Genomic DNA, 17,960 nt, shown 5'->3' with positions numbered 1-17,960 from the left:
GATTTAGGATCGCTCAGTGACGTCTTGCAGTGGATAGGCATTACAATTATGAGTCATTTTGCATAAATATATATCGTGTGTCTAAACCATTATCCATCACAAACCGATCTACAACAATATCATTCTGAACAATTAAGACCTAGACCTCCAAATGTTTTTCAATATGGCTTTAACAATGGTTTCTCAAACAATTTTTTGTGTGTTGAATCTAAATGCTGCACCCACCCCTTTGTAGATAAATATTGTTTACTTTGCTCAAGGGAGCTTACTTTGCATCCTGATTATCACTAGAAAGTCTTGGTATTTTTTCCATCAACACTAAAGGTCATTGAATACACACAGCTCTTACTTTGCCGACAAATACTAATTCCATCCCTCTGTGATTTTGTCAATCATTATTCAAATGTACAGCCAGCTTGAGCATAATTTGTTATGATTAGCTGGAGTGTTGTCCTAATAACAATTGTTTATACAACATAGATGTACTATAATTATTCATTTTGCGTAAAGATTGTTCTATCTTGTTCCCATCTGTTAAGATTTTCACTCTTGGAGAGCTAGACTTTAATGTAGTTATAAAATATTCTGTGAGCTGAAACATTAAACATGGAAGTATTGCCTGCCACAATCACAATATGCTGTTTTTTGTTCAAATCAGTTCACTTATGAGCTAGATTTTTTGCTATCAGTAGTACAAAAGTATGATTAATCCCTTCCACCAATTTTTATATGCAATGATATAATCACCTATGGACAGCAAATTTGAAACTCTTCAAAAAAGCAATTCCTGAATTTCCAAGAAGCAATACTGTTGAAGGAATTGTTTATGGTTTACTAAAAGATAACACTTGTCCATAGAAGTATTGTCTGTGCTTGAAGTAATTTCAGGCATCTGGGTTCACCCCACATGTCATCAATTAGTTACAGGGTCATAAAACTATGCTACAGTCTTAGAAATATTAGGCTTTCTTGTAGAGCACCGTCAGCCAGTTTGCACAGCCACAAAATATGAGTAATAGATCGTAATCATACAGATTTTTTTGAAAGTACGAAAGACTAGCTAATGAAAAATCCAGTATTTTACTTCTTCATTGATATAAAAATTCAAATACATAAGTAAGAGTCTATTGTTTTGCATTTTCTTGTAAAAAAAAAAAAGATAAAAAGTGCAATTAAATACCATGTACCAAAAATTATAGTGTCTTATAACTATAAAAACAAATTATGGAGAAAATATGGAAACAAATATCCAGGATGATTTGTGGCTCCAATTTTTCATAAGTTGCTGTATATTATTAGCTATATTTATAATTCATAGGTGTAGTTTTAATGTTAACAGTGTTTTATTTAGTCTAATTCTGGATACCTGTGGTGATACAACTTTATCTGTAATATTCATGAATAATATCAAAAATATGAATAACTTTCAATATGGATTTTTTAGATTTGTCAAAATGTTGGAGCTCTTTTTAGTAATTTTTATTTTGAAATATTTTTTGATCAGATTCAGTTCATTAAACAAATATTTAAAGAAACCATTTCTCTCTAAAATCTATCTATATTTTAGAGGTTTTTTAGGGTTTTATCCCAAGAACTCAATCTATATTTGATGCTAATATCCACATATATTACTGAGCTGTATTCAGTACTGTTAGGACTTAAATTCATATACATGTATAGACTTTGTTTAATCATAACTTACCTCTGTCAATATTAATAACCCATGTTTGATCACGTCCCTCTCCCAGGGAGAATCTAAAAATCAAATTAGAGCAATTAAAACCCCAGAAACTTAAAAAAAGAAGGCCAAGCACTTATTTAAATGACAACAGAATAATCTTTAGAGGGCAGCTGCTTATGGTTTTTGTAATACTGCAGTTTTAGTATTTATGTAGTCTACAGAATATAAGTCACAAAAATGATTCTATAAAAAACTTTTTTTATTTTTCTCAAAATTTTTTTTTGCAATAAATATCTGTAATGGAAAGTTAAAGTATTGTTGTTTTCCTGGGCTGCAGACCACAATAAAAGTGTTATTAAAGCAAATAATGTTTAATATGATACTTTGTTAAATGAATGTGAATTTGTGCCAGACATATAAAGATAAGTAGAGTATATTACACCTTGGCACAAAGATATGAAGTTTATCTTCTAGTGAAAGATTGTGGAGTGAAATGGGGGGGGAGGGGGGGGGGGGGAGGGGGGGCATGAAGTTATATCTTGTGAAGTTGTCATCAGAGGAGGGGGAAGATGCTTTTTCTATCTTCTATGTTGTCTCTTCCACCAACACACAGATAAGCAGGCCTATTGGCAGAACAATCAACAGTTGTTATTAAGAAACTCTTGGCAACACAATTTTTCCTAAATAGTCTCTTTCACAGTTCCCTGCACCATCTTGAATGGTAGCCAAGCCTTTGCATCAAAGTGATATGAATGGTGAGATTGCAATGATGGAGACCTTTTTTAATACCTTGGAGAATTATTCACATGTCCCTATCATTGCAATCTCACCGTTTGTCTCGCTTCAATGCAAAGGTTTAGCAACCAAGATGGTGCAGGGAACTGTGAAGGGACTATTGAGAAACTACATCAAACTGGCGCATATTATCAAAATTAGTTTCAAGATAAATAAAGGTTTATTTTTTTGAAACATTATTTTATAATAAAGTATGTTATTTATGAAACTTTTCGAAATTAATTCCTTAAGATTTTTTAATAATTTAAAATATTTATATGTTCTAAATATAGAAGGATATACATATACAGTCAACTGTTATTAGCACAGATATCATCACATCATCATGACCTTTACTTCATGTCCGTGGTGGGAATAATTTGTTACGGTCGTTTCTTTGTCTATTTTTTTTCTTCTGTATTTTTGTTCCTGTCCAAAATAGCGATGTGTCGGTATAATGTCAGGGTGTCTGCAAGATGAGAGTTGAATGTGTATAAAGTTGAAGCATGTTATGTACCAGTGCATTATACAATATGTAGACAAAAAAACATTTTAGGTCAACGTATGGCTATGATAATAAAATATTAACTTGGGGTTTCAATTTTAAACCCTTTTATAGATAAGATATCTTTATCTTGTATATTAATAGTTTAATCTTGATATGTAGCATTCTATTTTTAGAGCAAATATTCAAAATTATTAAAAGATCATAACGAATTAGTTTGTTTCAAAAAAAACCTCATTTATCTTGAAACTAAATTTAATAATCTGTGCTGTTTAGATGTAGTTTATTTATTTATTTTAACAATATTTATACAGGGATGTCTCGTTTAGTAGAATTAGTTTAAAGAGAGCCCTGTTAAAACAAAAAGACAAAAGAAATATATCCATTAACACTAATTAGGAATAATACAAATAATGAAATACAATATATAAGAAGTTAGCATGGTTGAAGTTTTCCAATTTAGGAAAGATTGTTTTGAATGACTTAAGTTGGTGGTTCCAGTCGATTTACTGTAGATAACCTCTGGCCTTGCGAGTGTCTAGTATTATTTTTGTAACTACATTACTAAGTGGATTACAGATAACATCCATGTGCAATCCATATCTCTTTATATGGTCATTGCTAATAGTCCTCTTACTATGCCCATTTATAATCATCACTATTCTTACTTCAAATATTTTGAATATTAAGCTCATGAGGTCATCAACCATTCATGTGTTAATTTTTAGACTTTGAGTGATATTTTTCAGCATGGTCATTGTCATAAAGGAGAGATTCAAGCAATTCTAATCTGTTTTCTGAATCACTTCTTTGGGGTTAATATACTTTATTTTTTATTGCTTAATTGTTGCCACACTCCTAGAAGAATGTTTTTAGTTTTGCTATAAACTTATATATAGTTTATGACACAAACTTAAGTGTATAGTAAACAGATTTTTGTAAGGAGAGACCTAAATATGGTAATACCTGCGTGTAAGAATATAATGTTACATCTTGGTGTCATGCAAGGCTCACAAGGCTTTTTAAGCATCTTATTTTAACGTTTTATTTATAAGCTTTTGTTTATTTAATCACAAAATTCTGAAAGAATATTTAGAAATGTTCCAAAAATAATTAAAAAAAAACTTTTCTCAAGAGAAAAAATACATTACTTCGCATTCTATAAATAAAAAGATATGAACATTTGTAAATATTACTCTTCTTTGTAGACATTTTAGATAAAATTGATATAACTTCTAAAATTATTTATATCTATTTCTTGTTATTGTCATTATTAATATTGATTTGTCATTCATATTTTTGTAAGAATTCATTTTTAATGTACATAGTTAATTTGATAATATAAAAATATTCAAATGAGATTCAAAATTTGAACCAAAATTATTCTATAAGAGTGGCTCAATCAAAGCAAAAAAGCTATTTTACAAGCTTTATTCACAGAAATGAAACCTAAAGTCAAATTTATAAAAAAATAGACAAAATAGCATTAAGTTTAGAAAAAAATTCCAACTTCCCAATAAGACAGATATTTACAGTGTTCAAGAATAAGAAAATATGAAACAGCTGAAACAAGTTTAAGAATGAAGTACATAGAAATATCACCCAGCTTGTTCTTTTGAAATTGAACTCTGGTGTAATGGTACTTTAGTGGTTTTTTGACTAATACAGTTAAGCATATGTTGCCTGGCTTGAGATGAGTTTCCTGTTCTCATGGGGCTCTTATTCAATCATTAAAAACTGCTTCAAAAGAACACATGTTGAGCAAGCATGACTTCAACATTCTAGTACCTTCTATCGCCTATTAATAAAAACGGTTTCCTTTGAAAAACCTTTTTCATCATTCCTTGTGGGTTTTTCATCCCATTTCTAATCTATTTAGCTGCTTTTTGCATATTTTTTTGAGCTTTTGTAATGCCATATGTATAAGCCGGCACATACCGATGGAATTTGCCAGAAATGTTTGTTATCTTAATATGTCTAGCATTTTGTTGATGTTAATTGTTTCAGCTTTAGTATCGACTTTCACCTTTACCGTAAAGGTCAAAATTATCCATGTTGAAATAGAAAGAAAAAGATTACCTCATGAAAAGCTGAAGATTTCAGTTTTAATTTGATAATCATAAAAAAATGAATAGAAATTTTTTTAAAAATGTCAAAAAAATTTGTTTTAACTGTTTTCTTTTACAATGAAATTATGTAATTAAAATAATTTAGTACATGTTTGTTTCTTTTGTTTTCAATTCATTTTCACAGTTAAAACAGCTATTTTTTTAAACTTAACAGTTTTTATTTATTTTTTAAAATTTTTCATTAACGAAATTACTAAAATGCATTGTTATGATTATTTATACCTTTTTAAAATTCTATTTGTAGATCGAGAAAATCAGTCCATTTTGTGCACGTAAGTATTGTTTTTGCATGAATTTTTTTAATGTCCCAACTATTTTTTGTCATAATGGGGGTGTCCCCTCGGAAAAACAGGGAATACGCCTTTGAAGAGGTGCTTATAATTGAATAGCAAGAATACAGCTAACTCACAGATCCAACCCTGAAACAACTTCTGGGCTGATCTAAGTCAGGGCATGGCTAACTCACAGATTGAACCCTGAAACAACCTCTGGGCTGATCTAAGTCAGGGCATGGCTAACTCACAGATCCAACCCTGAAACAACCTCTGGGCTGATCTAAGTCAGGGCATGGCTAACTCACAGATTAAACCCTGAAACAACTTCTTGACCGTTCAAGTTTAGGGAAGGGTTAACTCACAGATTAAATTCAAATTTAGCTTGTTAGGTTTTGCAGAGAAAAACTCATAAATCAATAGAGAGGCACCCAACAAACTCTACTTGCATATGGTTCCCATTGAATTGGAATTGAAACCTTGGATCCCACAGGTTAAAAATGAATCATCCTTGATTCTCCAAGGGAATCATACTAAGGAGAGAACACCACATCAAACAAACCCAACTCACATTGATTGTTTGACTGAAAGATTGATTGAATTAATGATTGATTGACAGGGGAGAGTCTGGAGCAGGTAAAACAGAGAACACCAAGAAAGTTATTCAGTACCTTGCTGCTGTTGCTGGGCATTCTTATGCGAAACTTCATCAAACTCCACAGAAAGATGGACATGTAAGTAGTGCAATAAACCTCTAAATCTTAATCTTTTTCCATTTCAGACCATGTGTCATTCTCTGGATAAAATTCTTTGTTTGAGTTGTATCCACATTCATGTGCCTTCTTCTGTGTACAGCCAATAAACAAAGAAAGGACTCCCAAGAGAATGACAATGCAAATGATCGTCTGAAATGGGAAAACATTATACCCTGAGTAGAAATGCCATAGTCGTGTCTACTTTCTCTGATATTTCATCCGAAATAAAATAAAAAAATTCATTTGGAGAGGGTAACAAATTGTATTACATATTTATATTTCACTATTTAAGCAAACTTATGTATTTGTAGCAGTTAAAATTTTTTTGGAGGGAGGGGGGGGGGGGGGTAAAATTTCCAGATCAAAGGCGGCACCTACTGATGTATCATTTTAAGTGCCCAAAATCTTAATAGTTTTTGACCTTCACTCAGGTACTTAGCTAAGCAGACTTGTCATGGTCATCATCATCATTATCACCATCACCATCATGGTCATCATCCTTGTCATTACCATAATTTTCATCTCCATCATTGTCATCATCATCATTGCCATCATGATCTTCATTGTCCTTCATATCATGCATTCTTCTTATGTTGTAGGTTGAACTAGAGAGACAGCTTCTAGCTGCTAACCCTATCCTAGAAGCCTTCGGTAATGCAAAGACTATCAAGAACGACAACTCTTCTCGTTTTGTAAGTCAAAAACTGTGCTTTTGGTTCCTGTTTTTGTCATTCAGACAGGGATGTTATTATATGGAATATCCGCACACATGCGCACCAAATAACCTATTTTTTTATACTTCATAAAAGGTCAACAAATGATTTTTTTAAGTATTGTCTTCATTCGTGGCAGTAGAACAGATATAAGAATAGATTGCCTTACACTCAACAATATTACTTGCAAAGTGGTGGCTTGTGATTCTTTTGTTAGTCAGTATGAGAAGACTAAAGACCCCCACTCCACTGTATATTTTATATGTGCCAGGGCTTAAAATAACTACTGGACAGAACTGGGACCTTGCTTTGCTGGGCATTTTGACCAGTTAAGATTTAGTCAGAAAAAAGATATGACTAAGCTAAAACTAATTTGGTTTTTGATCATAACAGGTGACTTACCAGCAATTATTTTAAGCCTTGTGTTCAATTTTATACACATATAAAAAAGCTATATAAACACTTCAGTATAATATATAGTGGTATTCGATTTTAAGTGGGTTGGTCATTGTATTTGACATAGTTTGTCATTTTGGTTGTCTGTTTCAGGGTAAATTTATCAGGATCAACTTTGATGCTTCAGGATTCATATCTGGGGCAAATATAGAAACTTGTATCCTTGTTATGTTATATTCTAATGTCAGTGCTGTCACCACAACAGCCAAGGCTGCCGCTAATACCATCACCATCAATATCAAAGCCAGCAAGACCTATGCTGTGTAACGAAACTAGCAGTACGAGCACTGTCATCCTTATCTCCAATACTAATATCACTCATTTTAATCTTAGTCCACCCACTTTCTCTTAAAATTATTCTCTCTGTCCATGAATCACACCCGGGGGGTACTCTTGCATGTTTAGGGTAGGGATGTGCCGCTGAGCCCTCTGAACCCTGACCCTGTTCCAGAGTAAAATCCCTGGAATTCATACCCTGTTCCAGAGCAAGATCGCTGAAAGCCCTGTTCAAGAGAGGAGAGAGAGCGTGGTTTCGTATGTACCCTGTTCCAGAGTAAACGCGATTTTATATACCCTGTTTCAGAGTAGAATCGCTGAAAACCGTACCCTGTTTGGCGGCACGTACCCGTGTAGTGAATATAGGGGAGTACCCCCCCCCCCGGGAATCACATAATCAACACCACCCCCACAACAACAACAACAACAACATAGTTAACACCTGTGCAAGAATTGTATACCTTGACGTGCATAACAGATTTGTTAGAGAAGTCACGTGCCATTCGGCAAAGCAAAGATGAGAGAACATTCCACATATTTTACCAAATGTTAGAAGGGTTGGATTCTAAAACTAAAAGTGAGTATAACTATTAGATGGCTTACAATGATGCACCTATTTCTAGCCCAGATTTTGATTCCTTGTCATCTGTATAAAATAATCATCTCCTGAATGCCTAGAAATCCACTCGTCATCCTAGATTTTAATTTATATTCTGTCCCAGTTTCTTGCATCACACATGTAACAAAGAAATGCATAAATACCATGGACTGTGTCTCATTTTCTCGCTGGACTCTGAAGATGACTTCCGCTCAGGTTGTCGAAACGTCAGTCACCACCAACAACAGCCTTTCTCAAGACTACATTCACTCGGAGGATCACATTTCTTAACAAGCTTCAACACCTGGGTTCAAACCATTTACTCTTAAAGAAATGCATGCTTGAACCCACCCGTCCCCCCCCACCCTGGACGCCACGTTACGCATGGTCTGTAGGTTCAGGGTGTAAGATTACAGCCAGTCATTGAACAATGTCCACCTAGAATTGGTACTTGTCCAATCAAATCTTTGCCTTGCGGTCATTTTAACCAATAACGTTAAGCCATAAATGAGGTATGACCAAATTAAAAATGATCAGCGACTTTCCAACTGTATTTTAAGCCCTGAGGTTTGAGTTTTTTGTCTTTAGATTTCATCCCCCTTGTTATTTATCTTCCTTTCAGGTGAGCTGCTTTTAGGTAAGCCAACAGAATACAGGTTTTTGAGCAATGGCGCTGTTCCTGTCCCTAGCATCGATGACAAGGCAGAGCTGCAGGATTCCATTGTAAGTTTTTGTCATCATTACTTTTCAGATACAGTAAAAACCCATGAGTAAGAACCTGTTAGCCTCAAATTTGTCATTTATACCCCTTTAAACAAGAACCTGTTTAGCCTAGAAAATGAAAAACAGGTTCTTATTTTCAAAAATCATCATTTAGTGATACAGAGCTGAGTTAGAATCCTGTTTGGAAAAATAGGAGCTTGCCATTGCTGTGCAGATAAATCAACTAAATGTTCTAGGGTGCTGTTGATGGGAGAGGGGTGAAAAATAGGCTGATTACCATTTTATCTTGAAGCTGGATTTTATTTGTTTTTACACAGGAATAAGAACCTATTTAAGAACCTAGATAGCCTAAAATTGTGTTAACTACCATTTAAACAAGAACCTGTTTAGACTAACTCTAAAAATGTAGGTTCTTACTTGTGAGTTTTTACTGTACAAATCTAGGATGAAAAAAGCATTTGCTTAGAGGTAGAGTTGGTTTTTGGGGGGGGGGGGGGGGGGAGGATTTTAACCATCCTCTACCCCTCTACCCTGAGTATGAAACATTCTGCCATTGCTCAGTATAATGCTCTTTTCCTTGATGTTTGGAATGGGATTACGAGTTAGTTTGAGGTACAATCTTCCATTTTTTATAGAGTTGTCTCAAGGATATGAACCTACATGACGATGATGTCAAAGGTATAGTATATTATAATATATTATAAGTTAGAATCTATTAAGTCAATGTTAGGCTCAATATGTCCACATTCAGTTCAGAATTCTTGTAGATAATGAATCTATATCCTTTTAGCTCAGTGTTAGAGCATCGTACTGACATCCTGAGTCATTTACTCAATATGACATATAGCCTGCACACTGCTAGGCTCAATATGTCCACATTCAGTTCAGAATTCTTGTAGATAATGAATCTATTCTTTTACAGTAGCTCAGTGTTAGAGCATCGTACTGACATCCGGAGTCATTTACTCATTATGACATGTAGCCTGCACACTGCTAGGCTCAATATGTCCAGATTAAGTTCAGATCCTTGTAGATAATGAATCATTCTTGTAGCTCGGTGGCTATAACATCATACCGGCATCCTGAAGATGTTTGATTCCGATCACTTTAGCAGTTATTTTTTTGGGTTCAATAACCATCAATCATAATTCATTAGGGCACATAAAGGTACATAAGGGTACATAAAGGTACACAGAGATCTTTAGAAGGACCCCTTTAGAAGACACATGGGAAATTACTTCAACATTGTATTTCAATAAGGGTAGCCCAATTATCGTGTCTTGACTGCTGTCTTAATCATTAAAAACAGAAAAAACATTAATAACATTGATAAATTATTAAAACATTATTTTTGTATCAGCTTTATTCAAAGTTGTATCAGCTGTGCTACAGTTTGGAAACTTGGTTTTCAAACAAGAAAGAAACTCAGACCAGGCTATTCTACCCAACAATGAAGGTGAGTAACCTGTTGATATGTTTAGTATGTTGGCTACCAATAAGTCACCAATATTATACCATGCAGTAGTACCTCTAGAATATGGCCAAGGTCTTAAAGCAGCCAAAATATCCTAGTCTCAAAGAGGGTTTGTATAGGAAAGGCTCGTGCAATTACAAGAACTTTCAAAACATTACTCATGTCTATTAATTTCCAAATTGTACGAGAAGATCGTATCAGTAAAAAATGCGAAGCGATGCCGTTCATCTTTGTCTATTTGCCGGCCGATTTTCAGTCCATCGCGCAACTGAAATGCATAAAAGAGATTAGTTCTTATTAGTTTTTACAGCTTTTTTTTTTGCTGCTGTTGACATTATTTTGGCCATGTTTCCATAGCAACTTAATTTGGTACTCCTACGGAGTACAATTAACGCTATAATTGTACTCCTCTCGACCAATCACAGTCGAGTAATTTTGTTGAGTGTACTATAATTGCAGTAATTTATACCTCTATTTAGTGACCAATTTCTATTTAACAACCAGTTGTCAATGTCCAAAAGAAGATTTTTCCACAAATTTATACTTTGAAGCATCCAACCTTCAATTAACAGCCAGTTGTGAAAGTCGCAAAGAGGGTTTTTAAAGAATTTATACCTCTATTAAGCACTCAACCCCAACATGTATTAAGCAACCGGTTGTTTAAAGTCCCAAAGAGAGTTTTTGCACTACCTTACAACTCTATTAAGTGTGTTTGAATATTGAATATTAACTTATTCATTTATTACAGTTGCACAAAAGATTTGCCATCTTTTAAGCATGCCAGTGACAGAATTCACTCGCGCCATTCTGAGGCCAAGAGTAAAGGTTGGAAGAGACTATGTCCAGAAAGCTGTTACCAAGGACCAGGTAGGTGTCTTTTGCATTGAGTGGCAGCTGTCATTTAAGCTACTGTATTTGTGTAAAATACTTTCTATATTATAATTATTGTAAGGTGATGTTAGTGAAGGAGTGTTAGTATTATTGGAAAGAATAATGATTATGATAGAAGTGGTGGTGGCGATGATCATTAGGATGATGATACATGATGATGATCACAACAATGATGAATATAGTGTTGTGATGATGATGATGCATGATGATGATGATGGTGATGATGATGTTGGTGATGATGATGATGATGGTGGTGGTGATGATGATGATGGTGATGATGATGATGGTGGTGATGCTCATAGATGTGATGATAAAGATGACAATGACGATGGTGATCATGAAAGGGAATGAGAATGATGATGAAATCATTGATGTTGGATGATGACGATGGTGAAAACTGGTGATGATGCATGATGACAGTGGTGGAAACTGATGATGCTGGATGATAACGATAGTGCATAGATATTATATCATATTTCCTCGGGTATAACATTCCATAATTTTTCCTACTTCACAGGCTGAGTCATCAACAGAAGCCATAGCTAAAGCCCTTTATGAACGTATGTTCAAATGGGTGGTAGGCAAGATTAACAAGTCCCTTGACCGTACTAAGAGAGAGGGTGCTTCCTTTATTGGTATCCTCGACATTGCTGGATTTGAAATCTTTGAGGTAATAAACAATACTTCATATACTGTACACACCTACAACATGTAGTATATGGATATGGATGCACTGTCCCTATGTTACCTTCCCCAATTCTTTGGCTCCTTCCATGTACATGGCTATGCCTATATAATTATTTTTCAATTCGTCCTACACAATGCACATCCAAGCACATCTAATCCAACCCTGAAACAACCTCTAGGCGGATCTAAGTCAGGGCACGGCTAACTCACAGATAGATCCCTGAAACAACCTCTGGGCTAATCTAAGTCAGGGCATGGCTAACCCACAGATAGAACCCTGAAACAACCTCTGGGCTGATCTAAGTCAGAGCATGGCTAACTCACTGATAGAACCCTGAAACAATGTCTGGGCTGATCTAAGTCAGAGCATGGCTAACCCACAGATAGAACCCTGAAACAACCTCTGGGCTGATCTAAGTCAGAGCATGGCTAACTCACAGATAGAACCCTGAAACAACCTCTAGGCAGATCTAAGTCAGGGCACGGCTAACTCACAGATAGATCCCTGAAACAACCTCTGGGCTAATCTAAGTCAGGGCATGGCTAACCCACAGATAGAACCCTGAAACAACCTCTGGGCTGATCTAAGTCAGAGCATGGCTCACTCACAGATAGAACCCTCAAACAACCTCTGGGCTGATCTAAGACAGAGCATGGCTAACTCACAGATAGAACCCTGAAACAACCTCTGGGCCGATCTAAGTCAGGGCATGGCTAACTCACAGATGGAACCCTGAAACAACCTCTGGGCTGATCTAAGTCAGGGCATGGCTAACTCACTGATAGAACCCTGAAACAACCTCTGGGCTGATCTAAGTCAGGGTATGGCTAACTCACAGATCAAACCCTGAAACAACCTCTGGGCTGATCTAAGTCAGGGCATGGCTAACTCACAGATAGAACCCTGAAACAACCTCTGGGCTGATCTAAGTCAGGGCATGGCTAACTCACAGATAGATCCCTGAAACAACCTCTGGGCTAATCTAAGTCAGGGCATGGCTAACCCACAGATAGAACCCTGAAACAACCTCTGGGCTGATCTAAGTCAGAGCATGGCTCACTCACAGATAGAACCCTCAAACAACCTCTGGGCTGATCTAAGACAGAGCATGGCTAACTCACAGATAGAACCCTGAAACAACCTCTGGGCTGATCTAAGTCAGGGCATGGCTAACTCACAGATGGAACCCTGAAACAACCTCTGGGCTGATCTAAGTCAGGGCATGGCTAACTCACTGATAGAACCCTGAAACAACCTCTGGGCTGATCTAAGTCAGGGTATGGCTAACTCACAGATGGAACCCTGAAACAACCTCTGGGCTGATCTAAGTCAGGGCATGGCTAACTCACAGATAGAACCCTGAAACAACCTCTGGGCTGATCTAAGTCAGGGCATGGCTAACTCACAGATGGAACCCTGAAACAACCTCTGGGCTGATCTAAGTCAGGGCATGGCTAACTCACAGATGGAACCCTAAAACAACCTCTGGGCTGATCTAAGTTAGGGCATCACTCTCTCACAGATTGAACTAGAGATTAGCATGTTCAGTTTTACAAATAAATAAAAACTATCTAGGGAAAGACCCGACAAACTCTACTCCTGAGTCTAGCAATTAAACCTGAGACCATATAAGTGAGATGTGTTTGCAATACTACTACTCCACCCCTATAATGGTATAAAGCTCTAGGGTTTGTCTGTATGTTAGGATTGCATGACAGCATGTTTATTAAATTTTTGGTATTTTGTGGTTTTAGTTGAACTCCTTTGAACAACTGTGCATCAACTTTACAAATGAGAAGCTACAGCAACTGTTCAACCACACCATGTTCATCCTTGAACAGGTTAGTTATTGTTACAACCGTTTGCCCTGATGAAGAGCAAGATGCTCGAAAGCTTGGCTTGATTTATATTTAAAAAGCTGATGAATCATAACTATCATTGACGCCATCATGCAAATGACCTTTTGATTGCTTTGTTACGTTAACCTGTAGGAGGAGTACAGAAAAGAAGGCATAGATTGGAAGTTCATTGACTTTGGTCTGGATTTGCAGCCTTGCATTGACTTGCTTCAAATGGTAGGTTCTTGTGTAAAAAATATACTTGGACTTCAAATCTATAAAAGTTCCAATGTTCAAAAATAGGGTCTTCTTTAGAATATCACATTGCTGTAGAGATTAGTATATGTAATAGGACTCCATGCTGTCCAATTAAGAAATAATTGGACGAGGAAAATTCCAAGGACTGACAAAATTGGATGAGGCCGTAGGCTGAGTTTGGACGATTTGGCAGTCAGAGGAATTTTTTGAGTCTAATTATTTCTTGATCGGAGAGCATGAAATCCCATTACCTATTAATTATGTAGCTGCCTAATTAATCCCAAATCAACAAGACCTGTCCAATTAAGAAAATAATTGGACAGTTACCCATATGGGATTAATGAGAAGCTGTATTATTAAGAGAATAATTTATTACCCCCAGTTGCTCACCTCTCACCAGTGTGACCTTTGTTTCCCTTAGCCAATGGGTATCTTTGCCCTCTGTGACGAAGAATGTTGGTTCCCCAAAGCATCTGACAAATCTCTTGTGGAAAAGCTGATCAAAGAACACAGCAAGAAAGAGAAGTTCCAGATTCCAGAATTCCGTTCTAAGGCTCATTTCTCAGTTATTCACTATGCTGGAAGGGTGAGTAGAGACAACTTTGTTGTCAAAAATAAATGTGGTATTTTCAAGGAATGGTAGCATAACCTTGGGTTAATTCACATATTTTCTGCTTCTCATGAATTATTAACTAGGTCATAGACCTAAAATTGGCTAATAATGGCTAATAATTGGCTAATAATGAGCCTCAATACTTAATCTCTAATTCCATGGATATATTTGTAAAATTTTCACCAGTAATCAATGTTGTTTCGGGTAACGATTGGTGGCAGATGAGCATTTGTCCGTTCAACATTGCTAGGGGGAGGGGTGGAGGAGAAAAGCTTCTTTCTATTGAAATTGGGCTTCCTGTTTTGTCCAGGTCTCAAGATATTTTTTCAGCAATTGTACAAATGGGCCTTTCTGTTACAGAAAGAGGGAAACAGGATTTCAGGGGGAAATCACAGGATTGCAGGTTATGGAGTAAAATAATGGTTGGGTGGTTGAATACCTATCGCGTACCCTCAAAAATCATATTATGACAATATAAAACTTTTGAATATTTCATTTGTCGGCAGGTTGACTACAACTGCGATGGATGGTTGCTAAAGAATCAGGATCCACTGAACGACAACATCACGGCTCTCATGCAGGGTTCTAGTGACTCGTTTGTGGCAGGATTGTGGAAAGACGCAGGTATAACACTGTTACTCTATGCTGCTGCTTCTTCCACAGAAACCACCAAACCATGGCTCTTCCAAACAAACAAAACATACAGATTGTTATCTACATAAATTAGTGATGGTTTGATAGAACAGCATTTTTTTTAAAGTCTAGTTTCATTAAAAAGCAAAGGAAAAATCAGGTATTATCCTGACGAAACCACAGTTCGGTTGTTTCCACAGTATCTTGTAAGTTTGTAAGTTTGATTTTCGATATTCTGCAAATTCCCACATTTTGAGGGCTTCTTGCAAAATATTTTTTTACTGTCGCAGGTGAAGAACATAAAAGGTACCAACTGATTCCGTTTGAAAACAAGATGGTGTTAATGTATAATCTTATTATGTTGTCTTTCTTCAACAGAGTTCGTTAGCACATTTGCCGCACAAGCAGAAACCCCATTCGGCAGCAAGGTCCGAAAAGGAATGTTCCGTACAGTCAGTCAGGTGTACAGGGATCAGTTAACCAGATTAATGAATGTGTTGAACAACACCAATCCAAACTTTGTACGATGTATTATCCCCAACCACGAGAAGAAGGTACAGTATGCACTGATTTTGAATAAATGTTGTTGAAGCCAAAGGACAGGCGTGACTTTTCTCATTGCATGACTTGTGTGACTTGTAACATTGCATGACTTGTGTGACTCGTAACATTGCATGACTTGAGTGACTTTTCTCATTGTGTGACTTGTAACATTGCATGACTTAAGTGACTTGTCTCATTGTGTGACTTTTCTCATTGTCTGAATCGTAACATTGCATGACTTAAGTGACTATTTATATTATAAATAATTATAATAAATTGTAATAATAATAATAATAAATAGTGTGACTTGTCTTATTGCTTGCCCTGTTTTGTGACGTCTAACTCTGTTGTACCAGGCTGGAAAAATCAACTCAAACCTGGTTCTTGATCAGCTGAGATGTAACGGTGTACTTGAAGGAATCAGGATCTGCAGACAGGGATTTCCTAACAGAATGCTCTTCCAGGAATTCAAACAAAGGTATTATTAATACAATACTGATAATTCTAGTGAGTAAACTAGTACATTTAAGCATATATTATTAACAATAGACCAGTTTTGAATTCCATATTACCGCTGTGTTTCTCGATTACAGACTCATTTGCACAGGGTTAGCCTCGTATCAGTGTCTAATTACTCTTAAATACCAATGGTAAAGTAAAGAATGCACAACTTCAACAATACAAACACTTTGAAACTCGACAGACCTTGACTAGAACACGTGAATATTCTGCACAAACTTGAGGCTAACCCTGAGCAAATGAGTCTGTAATCAAGAAACACAGCGGTAATTTGGAATTCGAAACGAGCCTATTCTGATATTTAATAATAATAATAATAATAGTTATAATAATAATAATAATAATAATAACGATTTATTGAAGCATATCTACAGAGTAGGTCTACATCTTCAACAATATTTAGGAAAAGACAGGGTTGTTGGGGTTGCAGGGCATTGTGGGACTTTTTGGGGGACATATTTTTAAGATGACATCTTTTTTTATAAATATTTTAATATATGAGACAGAGTTATTTACATGTAATGGAGAGACACACTAAGTGTGTTTCTCTTAATGCCAGAAGATGGCATCTATTTCAGTGGCGGATCGAGGGGGGGGTCGATGGGGTCCACGGTACTCCCCTTGAAGGTTTGATCTTTTAGGTAATAGAAATATGTCTTATATAAATTTTAATTAAAAAATATTAGTAGTTTTGATATTTGCTGTTATAATGTTTAATTCACTTTTAAGTTCAGTTACTAGATAGTAAATTAGGTGATTAAAGCCAATTTCTTTTGTCAAACATCGACTAAACAAATTTTTGCTTTGATCATTACTTGCATGGTTCTGAAATAGATCTAGTCAGAAAGATTGGAAAATCTGAAAGTCGACCATGTGCAACCACCGTGTAAAACCTTGACATAGTTAGCTGAACATACTCCATGAAAATTCATTTTTGGGTCCTTGAATACTCCTTGAATAGTCCTTGAATTTGAAGTGGTTACCTCAGCACGAACCCTGCATATTGTAGGCAGGAATAAAGCAATATATTTGATTTCACGCATTTTATTTCCATACCAGACTGGATTTATAAATACAATAAGTTAAGTTGGTAGTGTTAATATATTGTTGATCTTGTGTCTAGATACGAGCTGCTTACTCCAGGTGTAATTGCCAAAGGATTCATGGACGGACGTAAAGCCTGTGAAAAAATGGTATGTTATGGTTTGGTTGCCATGACGACAGTCATATTTTCAACCCCCTATCCCCCCAAACATTCACTTGCACTATACATACAATGACAATATCAAAATAAGTATCTTACGATAGTTCCAATTTTATTTGTGTGTTAGCTGTACCCTGACTTACTGCAGATCAGTTTTATGGGTAGTATGGGTGGCGTTTGCGGCTAACGCGTCGTCTTTCACTGCTGTGAGTCCAACAGGTTTGGTCACTGGTTTGAGCCTTGAGGTCGCCACATGTGAATTGAGTTTGTTTGATGTGTTGTTCTCTCCTATGCTATGAGGGTTTTTTTCTGGGTTCTCCGGTTTCCTCCCTCCTTAAAAATCAACATGTGAGTTGAACGTTGTATGCATAGAATATCGAATGTAGTGGTAGTGCGTTTGAGCAAAAAGTGTCCCCA

General features: G+C 36.0%; 1 protein-coding gene across 1 annotated transcript in view; it reads left to right on the top strand.

Moving 5' to 3' along the window:
• The window catches only part of LOC116307794 (uncharacterized), a 34,356-nt gene that overhangs the window by 1,191 nt on the left and 15,205 nt on the right, over positions 1-17,960 (top strand). Inside the window, exons 3-19 of the mRNA XM_089032104.1 lie at positions 5,334-5,361; positions 5,981-6,095; positions 6,716-6,808; positions 7,379-7,442; positions 8,040-8,138; positions 8,782-8,882; positions 9,518-9,560; positions 10,243-10,338; positions 11,105-11,223; positions 11,765-11,917; positions 13,690-13,776; positions 13,927-14,010; positions 14,453-14,617; positions 15,151-15,268; positions 15,656-15,831; positions 16,177-16,298; positions 17,463-17,532. Coding sequence (XP_088888230.1) covers positions 5,334-5,361; positions 5,981-6,095; positions 6,716-6,808; positions 7,379-7,442; positions 8,040-8,138; positions 8,782-8,882; positions 9,518-9,560; positions 10,243-10,338; positions 11,105-11,223; positions 11,765-11,917; positions 13,690-13,776; positions 13,927-14,010; positions 14,453-14,617; positions 15,151-15,268; positions 15,656-15,831; positions 16,177-16,298; positions 17,463-17,532 — 1,733 coding nt within the window. The remainder of the gene's footprint in view (positions 1-5,333; positions 5,362-5,980; positions 6,096-6,715; positions 6,809-7,378; positions 7,443-8,039; positions 8,139-8,781; positions 8,883-9,517; positions 9,561-10,242; positions 10,339-11,104; positions 11,224-11,764; positions 11,918-13,689; positions 13,777-13,926; positions 14,011-14,452; positions 14,618-15,150; positions 15,269-15,655; positions 15,832-16,176; positions 16,299-17,462; positions 17,533-17,960) is intronic.

This window comes from Actinia tenebrosa, unplaced genomic scaffold, assembly GCF_029948245.1.
Source record: "Actinia tenebrosa isolate PJP-AT-01 unplaced genomic scaffold, QUT_ActTen_1.0 PGA_scaffold17__23_contigs__length_9995812, whole genome shotgun sequence".
Lineage (NCBI taxonomy): Eukaryota > Metazoa > Cnidaria > Anthozoa > Actiniaria > Actiniidae > Actinia > Actinia tenebrosa.
This window is presented reverse-complemented; position numbering and strand designations above follow the sequence as displayed.